At 43.3% G+C, this 21,510-nt stretch overlaps 1 protein-coding gene across 1 annotated transcript; it reads left to right on the top strand.

Moving 5' to 3' along the window:
• The first annotated feature begins 241 nt into the window (after window positions 1-241).
• LOC106604311 (PR domain zinc finger protein 8) lies at window positions 242-21,272 on the top strand. The gene is made up of 4 exons (XM_014198829.2): window positions 242-377; window positions 15,930-16,152; window positions 16,459-16,681; window positions 19,449-21,272. Exons 2-4 carry the CDS (start codon window positions 15,937-15,939, stop codon window positions 20,564-20,566), a joined length of 1,557 nt encoding a protein of 518 aa, XP_014054304.1. The 5' UTR covers window positions 242-377; window positions 15,930-15,936; the 3' UTR covers window positions 20,567-21,272.
• The last annotated feature ends 238 nt before the right edge of the window (window positions 21,273-21,510 follow it).

Here is a 21,510-nt window from a genome sequence, read left to right as displayed (position 1 = left end):
AGCAATTTTTACATAGGACCACTTCGAAATATTGTGGCGAGTGTTCTGTCGATTTCAAATAGCATTCTTACGCAATGAACGTATATTTATAGTAATCAAGCTTTTTCTTTGAGTGACATTTTCGAAATTCACGGCTTTGATTTGTCAAGGCAGAGCGCGTGTGTGTTAGCACGCCTCACTGCACCTTCTGCTGATGGGGATAAGTGTGTGAGAGAGCAGAGGCAGTAATGAGGCAGACACTTTCGAGATCACTCACTCTCAGATGCTAACAGCAGCCAAAGGAAGGAAGGAGAATCGTTATACCGGTCACGGTCAGAGTGCCCCTGCGGATGACCAGCCTCCTCGCAGACAACACACGCTACTTCAACGACCAGCGGGTAAGTGATATGCACGTGCAACACAGTTTTGGGGTCTCTTGGATTAGTTGTTTTGCTTTTTTACCTTAAAAGGGAAAGTGTTATTTTTTACCTAAGCCAAGACAGGTGTTTGTGATAGAAAACCGTGTCTTAAAATGTTTATCCGACAACTTTACTACATTTATTGGAAATAGACCTAAACCCCAATATGTGTAGTTTGATATATCCATAGGAAAAATGACTTATTTGTCAAAAGCCTATCGCCTACACTAAAATGGACATAACGTCCAACCCAAGTGAATAGACCAACACATGTGAATGGACATTGTTTGCAACAAAACTGCAGACGCATGTAAACAGAGGCAGCTGCAGTGCAGATGGGAAGACAATGAAACAAACCGACAACCTGAGACAAAGGACTCTAGAAGTCAGGCCCATATGCCTGTTCAATATTTAGGTAAGGGTAAATTTAGTTGAATGATATACATTAAGAATTTGTCACACTCATTGATAATGTTGACTAAAAACATATGGCAAAACCAGCTCACCCGTGAAAGTCAGTATTCCATATCTTTCCTTGTCTCAGGATGTCGGGAGATTACGTGGAAACCGGCCACTATGAGCAACATGTAGTGCTGTTACCTTCAAGTAGGTTTCGGTTTAGCTAGGGTGGAGGATAGGCATACGAATCTGCTTCTGACCCCAAATTTGAATCCAGCGATATAAAGTTGTTTGAGATTTTTGTTTTAAGCCTATTCACTTAACCATTCAGAGTTAATGCCTAAACGTCACCATTTTACGTTTGAGAAACATGGATGAATGTCTAATTCTGACGTGCGACTGAGCGCCAGTTGCTGGGGATTTGAACTCTCAAATGTGGTTTTAGAAAAAAGTTATAAAATTGAGTGATTCAAATGTATAATACAGACATGATTAATTCAACATATTTTCCTATAGGCCAATTTTTATCTGGAGTCTGCACTATTTGCTATGAAAAATTTATAGATTTTATGGAAAAGAATGAATATTTTGATAAAATGCATATTTATTCAGAGAAATAAATCAACTTCTACTCACCACTTTAATAGATATACCATTTAGATCCTAAGGAAATTGAATAGATGATACAATAACACTTTTCTGTAATGTGAAAAAATTGTAGAATGCACAGTAAAATACCTTCACTGTTTTACAGAATTAATGCTGAAATGTACAGTTAACTGTAATTGGAAACCTGTAGAAATGACCAACATACTGCATTTCTTTACAGTGATAACTTATGCCTACTTCAAATGTTTAGTTTCAGGTGCCAACCTCATGCTGTCAGAACATTGAGGAAAAAAATAAATAATAATCCACCCACAAATTGTTGTAATGATTAGGCTTCACTATACCACAGCCTCTGGGTGCCATAGTGAATAAACTGAGCTCAATAAACTGATTTGTGACCGCTATGTTTGCGCCATTACTACAGAGAAAACGGCTTGCTTCTAGCCCAAAGATTTGACCCATATTATTATTATTTTTTTTTTCTTTCTAAATCTTGTTTTTACAGTTTTCTACAATAAAACAGCAATGTACCATATTTATTTACAGTAAATTGCAAGGCCCTCCGGGTGATTTTAGACTTAACTGGTAAATGATACCATAAATTCCAATGAAGTGTTGGTTTAACAGTATATTGCTTAAAAAAAGTACTGCATTCCACCACACATAATACAGTACCTTACTGTCTTTTTGGATTGCCAAAATCCTTTTGACCAATATAGGGTGCATGGTCTTGTTTCTGGCTCATTAACATATTGAGGAGTGCCTTGTAAGAGGCTACAATTGTTGCACCTGTGAGGGAAAGTGCTGTAGTAGTGCCCCAACAATGGAATGTTTATGGGGACAGATTGGCGTGGCAGCAAGCCTCAAACCTATTTGCCATGTCCTTGGTCTGTTTTACCTTGTAGTCACTACAAGTTTTAAAGCCTTTGTTAAGGCCTCTAGAAGTGCAAGTGATTCATACATATTTGATATATAGTACCAGTCAAAAGTTTAGACACACCTACTCATTCCAGGGTTCTTTATTTTTACTATTTTCTACATTGTAGAATAATATTGAAGATATCAAAACCATTAAATAACACATAGGAATCATGTAGTAACCAAAAAAAGTGTTAAACAAATCAAAGTATATTTTAGATTCTTCAAAAGTAGCCACCCTTTGCCTTGACAGCTTTGCACACTCTTGGCATTCTCAACCAGCTTCACCTGGAATGCTTTTCCAACAGTCTTGAAGGAGTTCCCACTTATGCTGAGCACTTTTTGGCTGCTTTTTGTGGAATGTATTTCCTTCTTAATGCATTTGAGCCAATCAGTTGTGTTGTGACAAGGTAGGTGGGTATACAGAAGATAACCCTATTTGGTAAAAGACCAAGTCCATAGTATGCCAAGAACAGCTCAAATAAGCAAAGATAAATGACAGTCCATTACTTTAACACATGAAAGGTCAGTCAATCCATAACATTTCAAGAACTTTGAAAGTGCCTTCAAGTGCAGACACAAAAACTATCAAGCACAATGATGAAACTGGCTCTCATGAGGACCGCCACAGGAAAGGAAGATCCAGAGTTACCTCTGCTGCAGAGGATAAGTTAATTAGAGTTACCAGCCTCAGAAATTGCAGCCCAAATAAATGCTACACAGTTCAAGTAACAGACAAATCTCAACATCAACTGTTCAGAGGAGACTTTGTGAATCAGGCCTTCATGGTTGAATTGCTGCACAGAAACCACTAAAAGGACAATAAGAAGAGACTTGCTTGTGCCAAGAAACACAAGCAATGGACATTAGACCGGTGGAAATAGGTCCTTTCGTCTGAGTCTAAATTTGCAATTTTTGGTTCCAACCACCATGTCTTTGTGAGATGCAGAATAGGTGAACGGTTGATCTCCGCATGTGTAGTTCCCACCATGATGCATGGAGGTGTGATGGTGCTTTGCTGGTGACACAGTCAGTGATTTATTTAGAATTCAAGGCACACTTAACCAGCATGACTACCACAGTATTCTGCAGCGATACGCCATCTCATCTGGTTTGCGCTTAGTGGGACTATTTGTTTTTCAACAGGACAATGACCCAACACACCTCCAGGCTCTGTAAGGGCTATTTGACCAAGGAGAGTGAGAGTGCTGCATTAGATGGCCTGGCCTCCAGTCATCCGACCTCAACCCATTTGAGATGGTTTGGGATGAGTTGGACCGCAGAGTGAAGGAAAAGCAGCCAAAATGTGCTCAGCATATGTGGGAACTCCTTCAAGACTGTTGGAAAAGCATTCCAGGTGAAGCTGATTGAGAGAATGCAAAGCTGTCATCGAGGCAAAGGGTGGCTACTTTTAATAATCTAACATGAAACATACTTTGATTTGTTTAACACTTTTTTGGTTACTTCATGATTCCATACATGTTGTTTCATCGTTTTGATGTCTTCACTATTATTATAGAAAATAGTAAAAATAAAGAAACCCTTGAATGAGTAGGTGTGTCAACTTTTTACTAGTAAAGTTATTATTTTTTTTTTTTGAGATATTTGGACAGTTGGATACGCAATCTTCACTTCAACACTATTGACAGATTAAGGTAACCTAAATTAACAAATTACACTGAAGGATTGCAAAGTATAATCATTTATTCATTAACAAAAAAAAATCTACAGAAATGCAATTCCATAGTGTGGAACAAAATAAGTATACCCCTAGCTTCAATAGCTTGTGTTGCCCCCTTTGGCTGAAATAACTTAATGTAGCTGTTTCTTGTAAATGTCTATCAGTCTCTTACGTCGACTGGGAGGAATCTTTGACCACTCTTCTTTACAGTAGTGCTTGAACTCTGTCATGTTCGAAGGCTTTCTTGCATGCACGGCCCGCTTTAAATCCCCCCACAGCATTTAGATAGGATCGAGATCTGGGCTTTTACTCGGCCATTCCACAACCCGCCATTTCTTATTTTAGAACAATTCTGTTGTAGCTTTGCTTTTGTGTTTTGGATCTTTGTCCTGTTGCAAGATCCATCTTCGGTTCGGCTACAGCTTTTTGACAGACGGCCTCACATTCTCTTAAAGAATTATCTGGTACAATATATAATTCATGGTTGACTCAGGGCCTGGCAAACTTGCCATCCATTAAGCAGCAAAGCAGCCCTAAACCATAATATGCCACCGCCTCCATGCTTTACGGTTGGTATGAGGTTCTTCTGTTCAAAGGCAGTGTTTCGTTTTTGCTAAACATGGCGTCTGGCATTGCGGCCAAACAACTCCACCTTTGACTCATCTGTCCAGAGCACATTGTTCCAGTGGTTTTGGTCTTTACCCAGGTGTTGTCTGGCAAATATCAGTCGTGTCTTGATATTCTTTTTTTAGAGCAGAGGCTTCTTCCTTCCTGACCTCCCATGTAGGCCAAGTTTGTGCAGTCTCTTTCTGACAGTTGACTCATGCACTTTGACATTGATTGTGGCAAGAGAGGCCTGTAGGTCTCTTGATGTTACTCTGGGGTTCTTAGACTTCTATGTGTCATGATTCCACCTGTCACCAGAGGGCGGAGGAGACCATCCTAGAGACATTAATTCCCCTCAAGTGTGTCCTATTACTCATTATGATTTCCCTGTTAAAAGAGGTGTGTTTTCTGGAATCTTTTGCAGAAGCTTGAATTGTTTACTGTGTGTTTGTTTCCTGAGTGAGTTTTTGAGACTTGGTGTTTGGTTTCCAGTGTATTGTGATCCTGCGGCTACTGCTTATCAGTGAAGTATTTGTTTATCCTTAACCACCGATTCCTCGTCTGGTCTCTTCTCTGCACCTGGTTCCAACCTCACCACGTCACACTATGAGCATATTTTGGTCAGCTCTGGCTGAATTTGGTAGGACGACTGTCCTGTCCTAGGTACATTGCCAGTGGTCTCCATTTTATAGATGAGCCGTCGGACAGTGGAATGATTTACTTCGAATTGCTTGGAAATGGATTTGTAACCCCTTCCAGACTCAAGGGCATCAATATTTCTTCTGACGGCCTGCATTAGGTATTTTGATCTTGGCATGATGTGTTACCACTCACCCATATGGTTAAAACCAGACCAAGTTTCTAATCTTTATGGAAGGCTGGACCCTCTGAAGTTTCTCTAATGATTTTCTAATAATTTGCACCTTTTTTGGTGCACCTGATTATAATTCTAGCCATCTTATGGTGTACTTGATTCTAATTCTAGCCATCTTATGGTGTACTAACTTTTTCTGCATAAGGAAAATGCGTTTATTTTAATTGCATAACATTTTCAAAGTTTAACTTTTGATTTGTTAAATTGGGTTACCTTTTAACAATGAATGTGGTGGTAATTGAGCTCCTATCCTTTTCAAAATATGTAAAAAGAAGTGTGTACAAAACATTAGGAACACCTGCTCTTTCCATATCATAGACCAGGTGAATGCTATGATCCCTTAACAAACACATAGGGTAAATCCACTTCAATTCGTGGAGGAGACCGTTTTAAAGGATTTAAGGCTTGAAACAATTAGACATGGATTACGTGTGTGCGCCATTTAGAGGGTGAATGAGCAAGACAAAACATTTAAATGCCTTTGAAGGGTGTATGGTAGTAGGTGCAAGGCTCACCGGTTTGAGAGTCAAGAACTGCAATCCTGCTGGGTTTTACACACTCAACAATTTCCTGTGTGATTCAAATTATCCCCCACCCAAAGGACATCCAGACAATTTGACACAACTGTGGAAAACATTGAAGTCAACCAGTGGCGACCTGTCATTCGGGGCAGAGTTCCATTAGAAGTGCCCATCCAAGAAGGCTCAAGGTCATTAGCCACAGATGTCAAATCACGTTATCTACAGAAGCTTTGATTGGACTGATCATGTGGGATGGACCTCTTTGTAAGAAGAGAGCTGCATTCTCTTTTACTTACAAAGCAATCTTACAAACTGCCTTCATATGTAACTTCATTAAGTGAAGAATCATAAGTTACCAGACCTGTTCTTAGGAATGGATAACGTGAGATTCCTTCAGTCTCCACAGATTTGGGAAAATCTGCATTTAGTTTTTTGGGCTCCAATTTGTGGAACAATATATTTTGTATGTTATTTTTGATTTTTTGCAATTCGTTCCAGTCATTGGCAGCAGAGAACTGGAAGGAAAGGTGGCCAAAGGAAGATTTGGCTTTGGGGATGACCAGTGAAATATACTGGCATTGAAGCTCGTCTGGAGGTTTGTTAACACAGTGTCCAAAGAAGAGCCAGAAGTATACAGAATGGTGTCGTCTGCATAGAGGTGGATCAGAGAATCACCAGCAGCAAGAGCGACATCGTTGATGTATACAGAGAAATGAGTCGGCCTGAGAATTGAACCCTGTCAAATCTAATCAAATCAAAGTTTATTTGTCACGTGCGCTTAATACAACAGGTGTAGACTTTACAGTGAAATGCTTACTTACAGGCTCTAACCGATTGTGCAAAAAAGGTATTAGGTGAACAATGGGTAGGTAAAGATATAAAACAACAGTAAAAAGACAGGCTATATACAGTAGCCAGGCTATAAAAGTAGCGAGGCTACATACAGACACCGGTTAGTCAGGCTGATTGAGGTAGTATGTACATATGGTTAAAGTGACTATGCATATATGATGAACAGAGTAGCAGTAGCGGAAAAGAGGGGTTGGTGGGTGGGACACAATGCAGATATATGATAAACAGTGCAGATATATGACACAATGCAGATATATGATAAACAGTTAGCCAATGTGCGGGAGCAGTGGTTGGTCGGCCCAATTGAGGTAGTATGTACATGAATGTATAGTTAAAGTGACTATGCATATATGATAAACAGAGAGTAGCAGCAGGGTAAAAAGAGGGATTGGGGGGGGGGGCACACAATGCAAATAGTCCGGGTAGCCATTTGATTACCTGTTCAGGAGTCTTATGGCTTGGGGGTAAAAGCTGTTGAGAAGCTTTTTTGTCCTAGACTTGGCACTCCGGTACCACTTGCCATGCGGTAGTAGAGAGAACAGTCTATGACTGGGGTGGCTGGGGTCTTTGACAATTTTTAGGGCCTTCCTCTGACACCGCCTGGTGTAGAGGTCCTGGATGGCAGGCAGCTTAGCCCCAGTGATGTACCAGGCAGTGATGCAACCAGTCAGGATGCTCTCGATGTTGCAGCTGTAGAACCTTTTGAGGATCTCAGGACCCATACCAAATCTTTTTAGTTTCCTGAGGGAGAATAGGCTTTGTCGTGCCCTCTTCACGACTGTCTTGGTGTGTTTGGACCATTCTAATTTGGTGTTGATGTGGACACCAAGGAACTTGAAGCTCTCAACCGGCTCCACTACAGCCCCGTCGTTGAGAATGGGGGCGTGCTCGGTCCTCCTTTTCCTGTAGTCCACAATCATCTCCTTAGTCTTGGTTATGTTGAGGGATAGGTTGTAATTCTGGCACCACCCGGTCAGGTCTCTTGACTTCCTCCCTATAGGATGTCTCGTCGTTGTCGGTGATCAGGCCTACCACTGTTGTGTCGTCTGCAAACTTAATGATGGTGTTGGAGTCGTGCCTGGCCATGCAGTCGTGGGTGAACAGGGAGTACAGGAGGGGACTGCGCACGCACCCCTGTGGAGCTCCAGTGTTGAGGATCAGTGTGGTAGATGTTTTGCTACCTACCCTCACCACCTGGGGGCGGCCCATCATGAAGTCCAGGATCCAGTTGCATAGGGAGGTGTTTAGTCCCAGGATCCTTAGCTTAGTGATGAGCTTTGAGGGTACTATGGTGTAGCTGTAGTCAATGAATAGCATTCTCACATAAGTGTTACATTTGTCCAGGTGGGAAAGGGCAGTGTGGAGTGCAATAGAGATTGCATCATCTGTGAATCTGTTTGGGCGGTATGCAAATTGGAGTGGGTCTAGGGTTTCTGGGATAATGGTGTTGCTGTGAGCCATTACCAACCTTTCAAAGCACTTCATGGCTACGGACGTGAGTGCTACGGGTCTGTAGTCATTTTAGGCAGGATGCCTTTGTGTTCTTGGGCACAGGGACTATGGTGGTCTGCTTGAAACATGTTGGTATTACAGACTCAATCAGGGACATGTTGAAAATGTCAGTGAAGACACCTGCCCGGAGCACACGTCCTGGTAATCCGTCTGGCCCCGCAGCCTTGTGCATGTTGACCTGTTTAAAGGTCTTACTCACGTTGACTACGGAGAGCGTGATCACACAGTTGTCCGGAACAGCTGATGGTCTCATGCATGCCTCAGTGTTGCTTGCCTCGAAGTGAGCATAGAAGTGATTTTGCTCATCTGGTAGGCTCATGTAACTGGGCAGCTCGCGGCTGTGCTTCCCTTTGTAGTCTGTAATAGTTTGCAAGCCATGCCACATAAGACGAGCATCGGAGCCGGTGTAGTATGATTCAATCTTAGGCCTGCTCTCCCTCTGGCACCCCCATAGAGACGGCCAGAGGTCCGGACCACAGGCCCTCCCATTTGACACACTGAACTCTATCTGAGAAGTAGTTGGTGAAACAGGCGAGGTTCACCTGGTTTGAAAAAGGTAGCCTTTGCTTTTCTAAATGCCTGTGTATATTAGTTCCTAACTTCCCTGAAAAGTTGCATATCGCAGGGGCTATTTGATGCTAATGCAGTACGCCATAGGATGTTTTTGTGCTGGTCAAGGGCAATCAAGTCTGGAGTGAACCAAGGGCTATATCTGTTCTTAGTTCAACATTTTTTGAATGAGGCATGCTTATTTAAGATGGTGAGGAAAGCACTTTTAAAGAATAACCAGGCATCCTCTACTGACGGAATGACGTCAATATCCTTCCAGGATACCCGGGCCAGGTCAATTAGAAAGGCCTCCTCGCTGAAGTGTTTCAGGGGGCGTTTGACAGTGATGAGGGGTGTTCGTTTGACCGCGAACCCGTTGCGGACGCAGGCAATTAGGCAGTGATCGCTGAGATCCTGGTTGAAGACAGCAGAGGTGTATTTAGGTGGCAGGTAGGTCAGGATGATATCTATGAGGGTGCCCGTGTTTACGGATTTAGGGTTGTACCTGGTAGGTTCCTTGATAATTTGTGTGAGATTGCGGGCATCTAGCTTAGATTGTAGGACGGCCGGGGTGTTAAGCATATCCCAGTTTAGGTCACCTAACAGTACTAACTCTGAAGATAAATGGGGGGCAATTAATTCACATATGGTGTCCAGGGCACAGCTGGGGGCTGAGGGGGGTCTATAACAACAAGCGGCAACAGTGAGAGACTTATTTCTGGAAAGGTGGATTTTTAAAAGTAGAAGCTCGAACTAATTGGGCACAGACTTGGATAGCATGACAGAACTCTGCAGGCTATCTTTGCCGTAGATTGCAACTCCACCCCTTTGGCAGTTCAATCTTGGCGGAAAATGTTGGGGATGGAAATGTCCGAAATTTTGGTGGCCTTCCTAAGCCAGGATTCAGACACGGCTAGGACATCAGGGTTGGCGGAGTGTGTTAAAGCAGTGAATAAAACATACTTATGGAGGAGGCTTCTGATGTTAACATGCATGAAACCAAGGCTTTTACGCTTACAGAAGTCAACAAATGATAGCGCCTGGGGAATAGAAGTGGAACTGGGGGCTACAGGGCCTTGGTTAACCTCTACATCACCAGAGAAACAGAGGAGGAGTAGGATAAGGGTACGGCTAAAGGCAATAAGAAGTGGTCGTCAAGTGCATTTGGGACAAAGAAAACAGGAGCAGATTTCTTGGCGTGGTAGAATAGATTCAGGGAATAATGTACAGACAATGGTATGGTAGGATGTGAGTACAGTGTAGGTAAACCTAGGCGTTGAGTGACGATGAGAGAGGTTTCATCTCTGGAGGCACCAGTTAAGCCAGGTGAGGTCTCCGCATGTGTGGGGGGTGGGACAAAAGAGCTATCTAAGGCATGTTGAGCAGGACTGAGGGCTCTACAGTGAAATAAAACAATAAGAACTAGCCAAGACAAGGCATATTGACATTAGAGAGGGGAAAAAAGCAATCACAGGTGTTGATCAGGAGAGCTAAGACAACAACGGGTAAATGGCGATGAATGGGCAGAGCGGGTCAGTTAGGTAAATACAGGACCTGAGTTTGAGGCTGGGGCCGACAGGTAAACAAAATGAGGTACCGTGTTATTGAAACAGTCCAGGGGCATTAGCTGTGTAGCCGAGTGATCATAGGGTCAAAAGAGCAGCAATAGGTGAGTCAGGGTGCCGTTCGGTAGTCACTACTACGCTAGGCGAGCAGCGGACACAGCGTTCAGAAAAGCTAGCGGGCCGGGGCTGGTAGATGGTTCTTTGGCGACATCGTAACAGAATAGCCTGTTGAGACCACATCGGGCGATCACGTCGGCAATCCATAATCTAATGTTTTGCTTTCGTTGTAAAGCCTTTTTGAAATCGGACAGTGTGGTTAGATTAACGAGAGTCTTGTCTTTAAAATGGTGTAAAATAGTAATATGTTTGAGAAATTGAAGTAATAGCATTTCTAAGGTATTTGAATAACGCGCCACGGGATTCCACTGGCTGTTACGTAGGTGGGACGAAATCGTCCCACTGGCCCGAGAAGTTAACAAGCGCGTTCGCGAAAAAAGCACTGTCGTTGCACCAATGTACCTAACCATGAACATCAATGTCTTTCTTATAATCAATACACTAGTATATTTTTTAAAAACGGAATATTTAGTAATATATATATGTGTGTATGTATGTATGTATGTATGTATGTATGTATGTATGTATGTATGTATGTATGTATGTATGTATGTATGTATGTATGTATGTATGTATGTATGTATGTATGTTAGCAGGCAATATTAACTAGGGAAATTGTCACTTCTCTTGCGTTCTTCTGTGCAAGCTGTCACGTCCTGGCCAGTATATAAAGTTAATTGTTTTGTAGTTTGGTCAGGGCGTGGCAGAGGGTATTTGTTTTATGTGGTTCGGGGTGGTGTGTTTGTTAAAAGGGTGTTTGGTTTAGTATTTCCGGGTTTTGGTTTATGTCTAGGTAGTTCTATGTGGAGTCTAGTGAGTGTATGTCTATGTTTGGTTAATTGGGGTTGGGACTCTCAGTTGAAGGCAGGTGTTGTCTATCTGCCTTTGATTGAGAGTCCCATATATTAGGGTGTGTTTGTGATTTGTGGGTGATTGTTCTGTGTTGAGCCTATGCTAGCCAGACTGTTTGTAGTTGTTCGTTCGTTCTTTTTGTTTTGTGATTTTGTACGTTCATTTTTTGAAGTTAATAAATTCTCAAGATGAGCATACACGTACCTGCTGCGTATTGGTCCTCCTTCACCGACGACAACCGTGACAGAATCACCCACCACCAAAGGACCAAGCAGCAGAGGAAGGAGCAGACGGAGTTCGAGTTGGACTGGCGGGAGAAGTGGACTTGGGAGGAAGTTCTGGACGGGGCCGGACCCTGGCATCAGGCTGGGGATTATCGCGGCCCGCAGTGGGAAATTGAGGCAGCCAAGGCAGAGAGGCGGTGGTACGAGGCCAGAGTGGACGCGCTGAAGGAGAAGCACGAGAGGCACCCCCAAGAAATTTTTTTGGGGGGGCACACGGGTAGTTTGGCTAGGCGTAAGAAGAGCCGGAAGCCAGCTACCCGTGGTTATATGGAGGAGCGTATGGGGTGGAGAGCGCTATGTTTCGCTGAGGAGTGCACTATCTCACCCATACGCACGCACAGTCCGGTGCGCGTTTCCAGCCTCGCTGCGAGCGGCTCCCCCTCAGCTGCCGCCCCCTCCAGGCTACTAGTTCCTCCAGCCGGCGGGGTGCAGAGGTAAGATCTAGACCGGCTGTGCGCCTCCATAGCCCTGGGTTTCCAGCTCCTGTCTCTCGTGCGGACCCGGAAGTGCGTCCACCCAGTCCGACTCGTCCTGTTCCCGCTCCCCGCACTAAACTGCAAGTGCGTAAACCCAGCATCGCCAGTCAACAGTCATCATCAGAGCTGCCCGCCAGTCAACAGTCATCATCAGTGCTGCCCGCCAGTCAACAGTCGTCGGAGCTGCCCGCCAGTCAACAGTCGTCGGAGCTGCCCGCCAGTCAACAGTCGTCGGAGCTGCCCGCCAGTCAACAGTCGTCGGAGCTGCCCGCCAGTCAACAGTCGTCGGAGCTGCCCGCCAGTCAACAGTCGTCGGAGCTGCCCGCCAGTCAACAGTCGTCGGAGCTGCCCGCCAGTCAACAGTCGTCGGAGCTGCCCGTCAGTCAACAGTCGTCGGAGCTGCCCGTCAGTCAACAGTCGTCGGAGCTGCCCGTCAGTCAACAGTCGTCGGAGCTGCCCGTCAGTCAACAGTCGTCGGAGCTGCCCGTCAGTCAACAGTCGTCGGAGCTGCCCGTCAGTCAACAGTCGCCGGAGCTGCCCGTCAGTCAACAGTCGCCGGAGCTGCCCGTCAGTCAACAGTCGCCGGAGTGGCCAGACTGCGCTGAACTGCCGGAGTGGCCAGACTGCGCTGAACTGCCGGAGTGGCCAGACTGCCCAGAACTGCCGGAGTGGCCAGACTGCCCAGAACTGCCGGAGTGGCCAGACTGCCCTGAACTGCCGGAGTGGCCAGACTGCCCTGAACTGCCGGAGTGGCCAGACTGCCCTGAACTGCCGGAGTGGCCAGACTGCCCTGAACTGCCGGAGCGGCCAGACTGCCCCGAACTGCCGGACTGCCCAGACTGCCCCGAGCTGCCGGACTGCCCAGACTGTCCCGAGCTGCCGGACTGCCCAGACTGTCCCGAGCTGCCGGACTGCCCAGACAGTCCCGAGCTGCCGGACTGCCCCGAGCTGCCAGACTGCCCCGAGCTGCCAGACTGCCCAGACTGCCCCGAGCTGCCAGACTGCCCAGACTGTCCCGAGCTGCCAGACTGCCCAGACTGTCCCGAGCTGCCAGACTGCCCAGACTGTCCCGAGCTGCCAGACTGCCCAGACTGTCCCGAGCTGCCAGACTGCCCAGACTGTCCCGAGCTGCCAGACTGTCCGAGCGCCAGCTGCCCAGACTGTCCCGAGCTGCCAGACTGCCGGTCCCGAGCTGCCAGACTGCCCAGACTGTCCCGAGCTGCCAGACTGCCCAGACTGTCCCGAGCTGCCAGACTGCCCAGACTGTCCCGAGCTGCCAGACTGCCCAGACAGCCTGGAACGGCCTGAGCCGGAGCCACCTCCAAAAAATAGCTGGGTTGGGGAGGGGGGTGTAGCACAGTGCCGTCGTTGACGGCAGCCACCCTCCCTTCCCTCCCTTTAGTAAGGGGGAATTTTTATTTTGGGTATTGTTTGGGGTTATTTTTTTTTTGTTAAGGTGCTTCCGGGTAGCACCTTTAAGGGGGGGTACTGTCACGTCCTGGCCAGTATATAAAGTTAATTGTTTTGTAGTTTGGTCAGGGCGTGGCAGAGGGTATTTGTTTTATGTGGTTCGGGGTGGTGTGTTTGTTAAAAGGGTGTTTGGTTTAGTATTTCCGGGTTTTGGTTTATGTCTAGGTAGTTCTATGTGGAGTCTAGTGAGTGTATGTCTATGTTTGGTTAATTGGGGTTGGGACTCTCAGTTGAAGGCAGGTGTTGTCTATCTGCCTTTGATTGAGAGTCCCATATATTAGGGTGTGTTTGTGTTTGTGATTTGTGGGTGATTGTTCTGTGTTGAGCCTATGCTAGCCAGACTGTTTGTAGTTGTTCGTTCGTTCTTTTTGTTTTGTGATTTTGTACGTTCATTTTTTGAAGTTAATAAATTCTCAAGATGAGCATACACGTACCTGCTGCGTATTGGTCCTCCTTCACCGACGACAACCGTGACACAAGCAGAGTCAGGGTATATGCAGCAGTTTGGGCCGCCTGGCTCGTTGCGAACTGTGTGAAGACCATTTCTTCCTACCAAAGACCATAATTAATTTGCCAGAATTTTACATAATTATGACATAACATTGAAGGTTGTGCAATGTAACAGCAATATTTAGACTTATGGATACCACTCGTTCGATAAAATACGGAACGGTTCCGTATTGTTTTCGAAATGATAGTTTCCGGATTTGACCATATCAATGACCTGAGGCTCGGATTTCTGTGTGTTTATTATATTTTAATTAAGTCTATGATTTGATAGAGCAGTCTGACTGAGCGGTGGTAGGCAGCAGCAGGCTCGTAAGCATTCATTCAAACAGCACTTTCCTGCGTTTTGCCAGCAGCTCTTCGCAATGCTTGAAGCACAGCGCTGTTTATGACTTCAAGCCTATCAACTTCCGAGATTAGGCTGGCAATACAATAGTGCCTATAAGAACATCCAATTGTCAAAGGCATATGAAATACAGTATAGAGAGAAATAGTCCTATAATTCTTATAATAACTACAACCTAAAACTTCTTAACTGGGAATATTGAAGACTCATGCTAAAAAGAACCACCAGCTTTCATATGTTCTGAGCAAGGAACTTGAACTTTAGCTTTTTTCCATGGCGCATATTGCATTTTTAAATTCTTCTCCAACTGTGTTTTTGCATTATTTAAACCAAATTGAACATGTTTCATTATTTATTTGAGACTAAATAGATTTGTATTTATGTATTATATTAAGTTAAAGTAAGTGTTCATTGTTCATTCAGTATTGTTGTAATTGTTATTATTTATATGTATGTGTGTAATATATATATATATATCTCTATCTCGACCGATTTTAATCGGTATTGGTATCTGCGTTGAAAAATCCTAATCAGTTGACCTGTAGTCCAGGCCAGTTGGCGAAGGAGGTACTAGCCCTAGAATTAGCTGGTATATGGGCCTAGCTTGAGGCTAGCTCAAGGCTAGCTGGTGCTTGCTTTGGGACAGAGGCGTTAGCTAACCATAGCCACTGGTTTGCAGCTAGCTAGCTGCGATGATCCGGTGTAATGATCCAGAGCGGCAGGAATCTGGTGATGTGGTAGAGAGAAGCAGTCCGATATGATCTGGGTTGATATCGCACTGTGCAGACTGGCAGGTGTTGTTCCGAGCTAAGGCTGGCTGGTGACCGAGAAAAAGGTGAAGACCGCTAGCTGTGGCTAACAAAGACTAGTAGCTAGTTAGCTGGCTAGCTCCTGATGGAAGTTCCAGTTATTAGGAATACAAATAGCAGATCTGTACCACATTGGGTGAGGCAGGTTGTAGGAAAGTATATTTAGTTCGTAGATAGAAAGTGAGATTAAGATGTATACGAAAAAGACCGGCTATTTACACGGGATAAGACACGGGATAAGACAAAGAAAAACACACGTCCTACTGCTACGCCATCTTGGATTCGCAAGAAGTGTTGCTGTAATGATTACAGTTCTTACTGTAAAATGTTTTACAGCACCCCTGTAACAGCAACTCTGCTGCCAGTATAATGCTGTAAATTAACAGGGAAAGGTTTTACACTGCATTTATATCGGCCTACTAATTTGGGATTATGCATATTTAAACCTAATATATTGTATTCTAATAACTCTTTCGCAAAAGCATCGTATTCAAAATCTCGATTCATCACATTTAAAATGTCCTACACTTTCAAATAACTATCATTTTAATAATGCATTATTAACATGTATCATCTTCCTACAGACAAACCATGGACCATCACTTTTTACCTCATTCCCTCTGGACCAGCGAGGGTAAATTCCTCCACCACAACGCAACAGTCCTCTACTCCAGCGTACATGTCATGTGCAACATCCCTGCTGGGGCACAGTTCGGCCCGTGCATCCTTCAGAACACGTTCCATGAAACCATCGCCTTCATAGCGTTAAAATCCTGCGACAAGAGAAGCAAATCACACGTGTTCAGGGTACATTTATTTTATATTTAAGAACACTATTTGGCTTGCAAGCTGGGATACCACACAGAGATACAAGGATGCAACACAGAGACTCATAGGCTAAATCAAAATCTTGTTCAAAAAGTATAAACCACAAAATGGCTTGTTCTACAATGACATTTTTGTTGATATAGACATTGTCATCCACATACCAGTGGAAAATGATTGACCAGCCATTACATTTACATCTTTACAAATTCCAATCAATTAAATGTTTTCACTATGATTGAGGAGAGGCGAACCTGATGTCTATGTCATAATGATTTCTCTGAACAGGTGGACCCCGAGAGCTCTGCTCTCGTGCTGTCCTGGCTGTGTCTGGTGCAAGCGGCACGTCACCGGGAGGAGCAGAACACCGAAGCGTTCCTGAAGGGAGGCCAGCTGTATTTCCGGACCACCAAGGAAATCCATCAGGATGAGGAACTGTTGGTGTGGTATGACCAGGAGCTGTCACATCTACTGGGCTTCACTGACATCTCAACCAGAGGACATAATGCAGGTGAGAGAAATAGAGACTTGGGAAAGTGCTATAGAAATACAGCTCTTAATCAGCAACCTGGCCAAAAAATCCTATAGGATTCCAATAAAATAATCCTAATAGAAAATCCTATCAGATTTTGGAACCTATACTACAGGATTTGATCCTAGAGGATCAAATCCTATAGGACCTATCCTAAAGGATTTTATCTTATAGGACAGGTTCCAAAATCTGATAGGATTCTTGTATTGGAATCCTTTAAGATAAAATCCAAAGGAAAGAATCCCATAGAAGTCCAATAGGACTGGTTCCAAAATCTGATATGATTTGTCTATTGGATTATTGTATTGGAATCCTGTAAAATAAAATCCTATAGTATACAGAAGAATCCCATAGGCGTCGAATAGGACTGGTTCCAAAATGTGATAGGTTTGAATCACTCCGATATTGTGCTGGTATGTTGAAAAGATTAAGAACCTCAGGGAATTATTACTGGTGTGAGTAGGCAAAGAGATGAAGATTGTGCTCTGGAGAGACACACACACAGAGACAGAGACAGAGAGAGAGACAGAGAGAGAGAGAGAGAGATCCTCAGTTTACTGGTCTGATTGCAGTTGAACATAAATGTTTAGGTTTCTGTGCCATATTTAGCTGTGAGATTGTCCAATAAAGCTACAGATTATTTTATTTTAGAGCTAATTTCCTGTGTCTGTGGACTGTATGTGTTACTAAATTACACAACCTCACGTTTTGACCACATCGAATTGAGGGTAATTACATATCCTTTTTACCTCCGATTAGCGATGTTAATATAACCGTTTATAGTAATCACGACACAAAATCGATTGCCTAAAACCAATCAATATCTTTGGTTTTGTACCGCTGATTTTGTCATACGCTCCGACGGTGGAATTCTGCTATCATTTTCCAACTCAAATGGCAGGGAAAATTTGGGCCGCTCTCTCTATAAAGGTTACTGGCCTCACACCAATACATAGTTTGACTCTCAAATCCATCACTCAAATAACAGCCAACCCTTGTCCACTATTGTGATCCTATGGCGAGTCGTGATTCGTTTAAGTTAAATAACAAAGCAACTGACCCATTTTGGGAGCCTTACAAAACTTCTGACATTCTAGAATTTAGATGACTGTTTTCAGCAAATTCTCTTCTAACCAGTGCTATACGAATTATTCTCAGATTCAGTGTGCCCTTTGAATAGTGTCAGTTTAACTAGTTCATACATACCAAAGTCTGCCCCCGTTCTATTGATTTCAAATGTATATGATAGTGTTGCGTTTAGCTTTCTGAGTTGGCGACCCACTTGAAACAAAATGCAACAATCCAAAATGTAGCTTGCTGTCTTCTAGAAGTTGTCCTCCTTTTTTTTTTTTTTTGTAAGGTTAGTTTTAACAGGACGTGCACCCCGACTCCCCCCTCTTGTTCTATTGATTTCAATGAGACATCAATATGAGTGATTGATTGACAAATGTTGCATCTCTCTTTCTGTTTTAGTGACTCCCAAATCAAAATTAATCATTCCAAAATGTAGCTGGTTGTCTTTAGCAGGTTTTCCTCTAACAAGAGATGCAAACAATATTTCCAGTTTCCATGTGGTTTTTGAGTTGTGTTAATTTACCATAGCGCATACAACCTGATTTTTCCCCTAATCAATATGAGTGATTAATTGCCAAACAAACGGTTTATTGATTAGGACACTTTAAAACTGTGTTTTGAAATAGGGCTATTTATCTAAACTTATTGTCAATGGGAAGCAGCGACAGCATCCTTTTCAACTTATCTTTTAGGAATATAAATAGAACTTTCAACATGAATTTCCAATAGTATTCTACTTAATTAGCTAAAAACTGCTGAATGAGTCCACAAACGTGATGTGATTGATTTATGTTGATGATCTACCTGAAATCATGAAAACGTGTTTGCCTTGCCTATAATAAGGCACATATATTTAGCAATAACAAACAAGATAAACATTTATCATCTGCTATAACAATAGTGACTCAAATGAAATACAAATGACTACAACTTAGCTAGCTAGTCAGCTGTGGCTAACAGTAGTTTCATAGCTAGCATTAAAACAAGTGTATAAAATACTGCACAATGACTAAAATATTGACATCTTCGTAAGGAAACAAGTACTGTATTCACAGTTATTGCATTCATGCACAGTAAAGGATAAAACAGTTCAAATAATAATGTTAGAAAACCAGAGATTTTCTGCACAGCCACAGGTGGCGGTAGTTAATTAACACTGCAAGCCGTGCTCGCTGTGACGTCATCAATCACTCTTAAAGGGACAGTTTAAAGGTGAATAAACAAATGAATATAGAAATGTTGTTTCCGGATCAACTAAAATATTGTGATTAATGTTGTTGTATTGTACTGGAACTTAAGACAACTTATAATTTATTGGGTTCAATTAAGAAAACAGTTGTCCAATAGGATTCTGATAGAGGTGACAAAATCCTATAGGAATGTGAGAATCTATTCCTATCACTAATCCTATAGGATATTTTGACTAGGGCATCCTCATCTTCTTCATGATCATCCTCAAAAGATAGGCCTACTAATGTTACTCTTGTTGTTTCAGCATTTTGTCAGGAGGTTTGTTGTAGCCTGTGCGTAAATGCGTAATGGAAAGGACAAAATTAAGAGATGTACTGAAACTTTTCAAAGATAATATATGTGGACTATTGTTATTTGCTTCATTTTGCACCAATGTGTTTTGTAATGTACATATTAACTAACAAAATGCATATCTTCACAGAGCTCAAATGTGCAAAATGTAACCAGGTCTTCAAGAACGAGTATCCCTACTTGGCCCACTGCCGCTTCCTGTGCTCGCAGGTGAAGAATGACATGCCGAGCAGAGAGGCCTATGAACACAAACACATTGAAATAAAACGGCAACACCGCATCACAGACTTTCACAACATCGCCAGGGATCTGGAACATAAAGAATCCAGCGCCAGTGAGGAAGCAGAGATTTCTCTGCGGAAAAGGAAACATGAGGAGACGGATTACCACCGATGGAGGAAAACAGTGTTACTGGAGAAAACCAACATCTTTAATGACAACATCACACAGATAGCCAGAGACTACCACCTTATTGCGCCAGAGTCAACTGGCTCTGCTTTGAAACTGAAGGCGGAGAAGTACCAGCTCAAAAAGGACAAAGTGGAATGCAAAAATAGTGCGTTCACAGAAGTAGGAGCTGCAAAAAGGAGTGTTATGCACGAGAAAGAAAAGCCAACAGATGCTGATTCTGAGACAGTGAGGAAGATGGGCTCTGGTTTGAACTCAAAGAGCAACAACAGTGAGTTTTCATTCGTTCTGTGCAGTGGACAGGAGGAGCAGAAAAGCGCTTTCTGTAAACCCAGTAAAGGGACTTCTTCTTCTAACTGCTCTACAGCTCACCCATCCAACACACCTGCCCCATCGAACCACCTAGAAGACGTGAGAGACATTTTTACCTTAAAGACTGTTCTGGGATACAACAATTTGTTGGCATCTAATAATATTATGTTGAATGGTGATTTACCTGGCGCACAGACCCTACCCACACCGGTTACTTGCAATGCTTTTCCTTACCCGCCAGAGCACTGGTCCAGGAGCATTGGAGCCCAAATACAAACATCATCTCTAACAATTCTTCCTCCAACATTTAGCTCCTTTGGGGTGTCAGTGCAGAACTGGTGCGCCAAGTGTAACCTCTCCTTCCGCATGACTTCAGACCTGGTGTTCCACATGCGCTCGCACCACAAGAAGGAGTTTCTGGAGCGGTCCCAGGTGAGGAGGCGAGAGGAGAAACTCACATGCCCTATCTGCCACGAGTTCTTCCGGGAACGGCACCACCTGTCACGCCACATGACTTCTCACAATTAAAGCCTATTGGACATAAGAAAACTGATATTTAATGATAACGACATCGGATATTCTGTATCTAATTACAAGAGTAGACCTGAGTAATTAAACATTTAATTACAATTTGAAGTCACTAACACCTGAATGTAGGACCATCCACTTGTGACTATCGATCATTATGTGTAAGGGCACATAGGTGGCCATTTAGGATTGCACACTGTGTCAACTAGATGTCAACAGAATACGAAATTGAATACATTGCACATTACTTTACTTATCTGCATAGTGTGTGATAGGAATATTTTGGATCATTGTCCTGTTGAGTAGGTTGGAAAATGACATGTCTGAACTGTGCCTTATGAAACTCAGGGTGGGACTGGAGAGGGACTGAAGGTAGCTTAATTGCAGCTCTTGCTATAGACCTTTTATTCTTAAACATGTTCTCAATGTCTGTTGCTCTTTGTTTGACTAGACATACAGTATTACCAGAGCTTGTGTAGATTAATTTGGCTGTTTTTGATGAAAAACATCAAAGCCAAACTCTACTAGCACTGTGTCTTTATACTTAGGCCTTTCATAAAGACATTTTGTGTGAAACATATTGACCTTGTATTACTTGACCCACCAGATTCACTGGGTCACCCATACATGTGACACCCACAACCTGAACTATTTGACCCATTTCATTTTCATGACCTGAAAGGGGCCATGTATTGCTGAATAAAGATATTAGATTTCACCTAACAAATGAAAATGACTGCAAATAACACAGTGGATAATAATGTGGAAACATAATTTATCTATTTGAAAAAACATTTTAGCAAGCTGTCGAACGTTTGAGATGGCATTGCCTTTGTTCCCTTCTATTCCAACAGGTGGCATCAGACACCAATTTTCCTCAAACGCAGCGGCCAGTGAGTCCAGTAATTCAATCCCCAAGATACTTGTTGGCCTTTTCAACTTGT

This window comes from Salmo salar, chromosome ssa01, assembly GCF_905237065.1.
Source record: "Salmo salar chromosome ssa01, Ssal_v3.1, whole genome shotgun sequence".
In the NCBI taxonomy this organism is placed as follows: Eukaryota; Metazoa; Chordata; class Actinopteri; order Salmoniformes; family Salmonidae; genus Salmo; species Salmo salar.
Note: the sequence above shows the minus strand (reverse complement) of the source record. Positions and strands in the feature narration are given on the sequence as shown.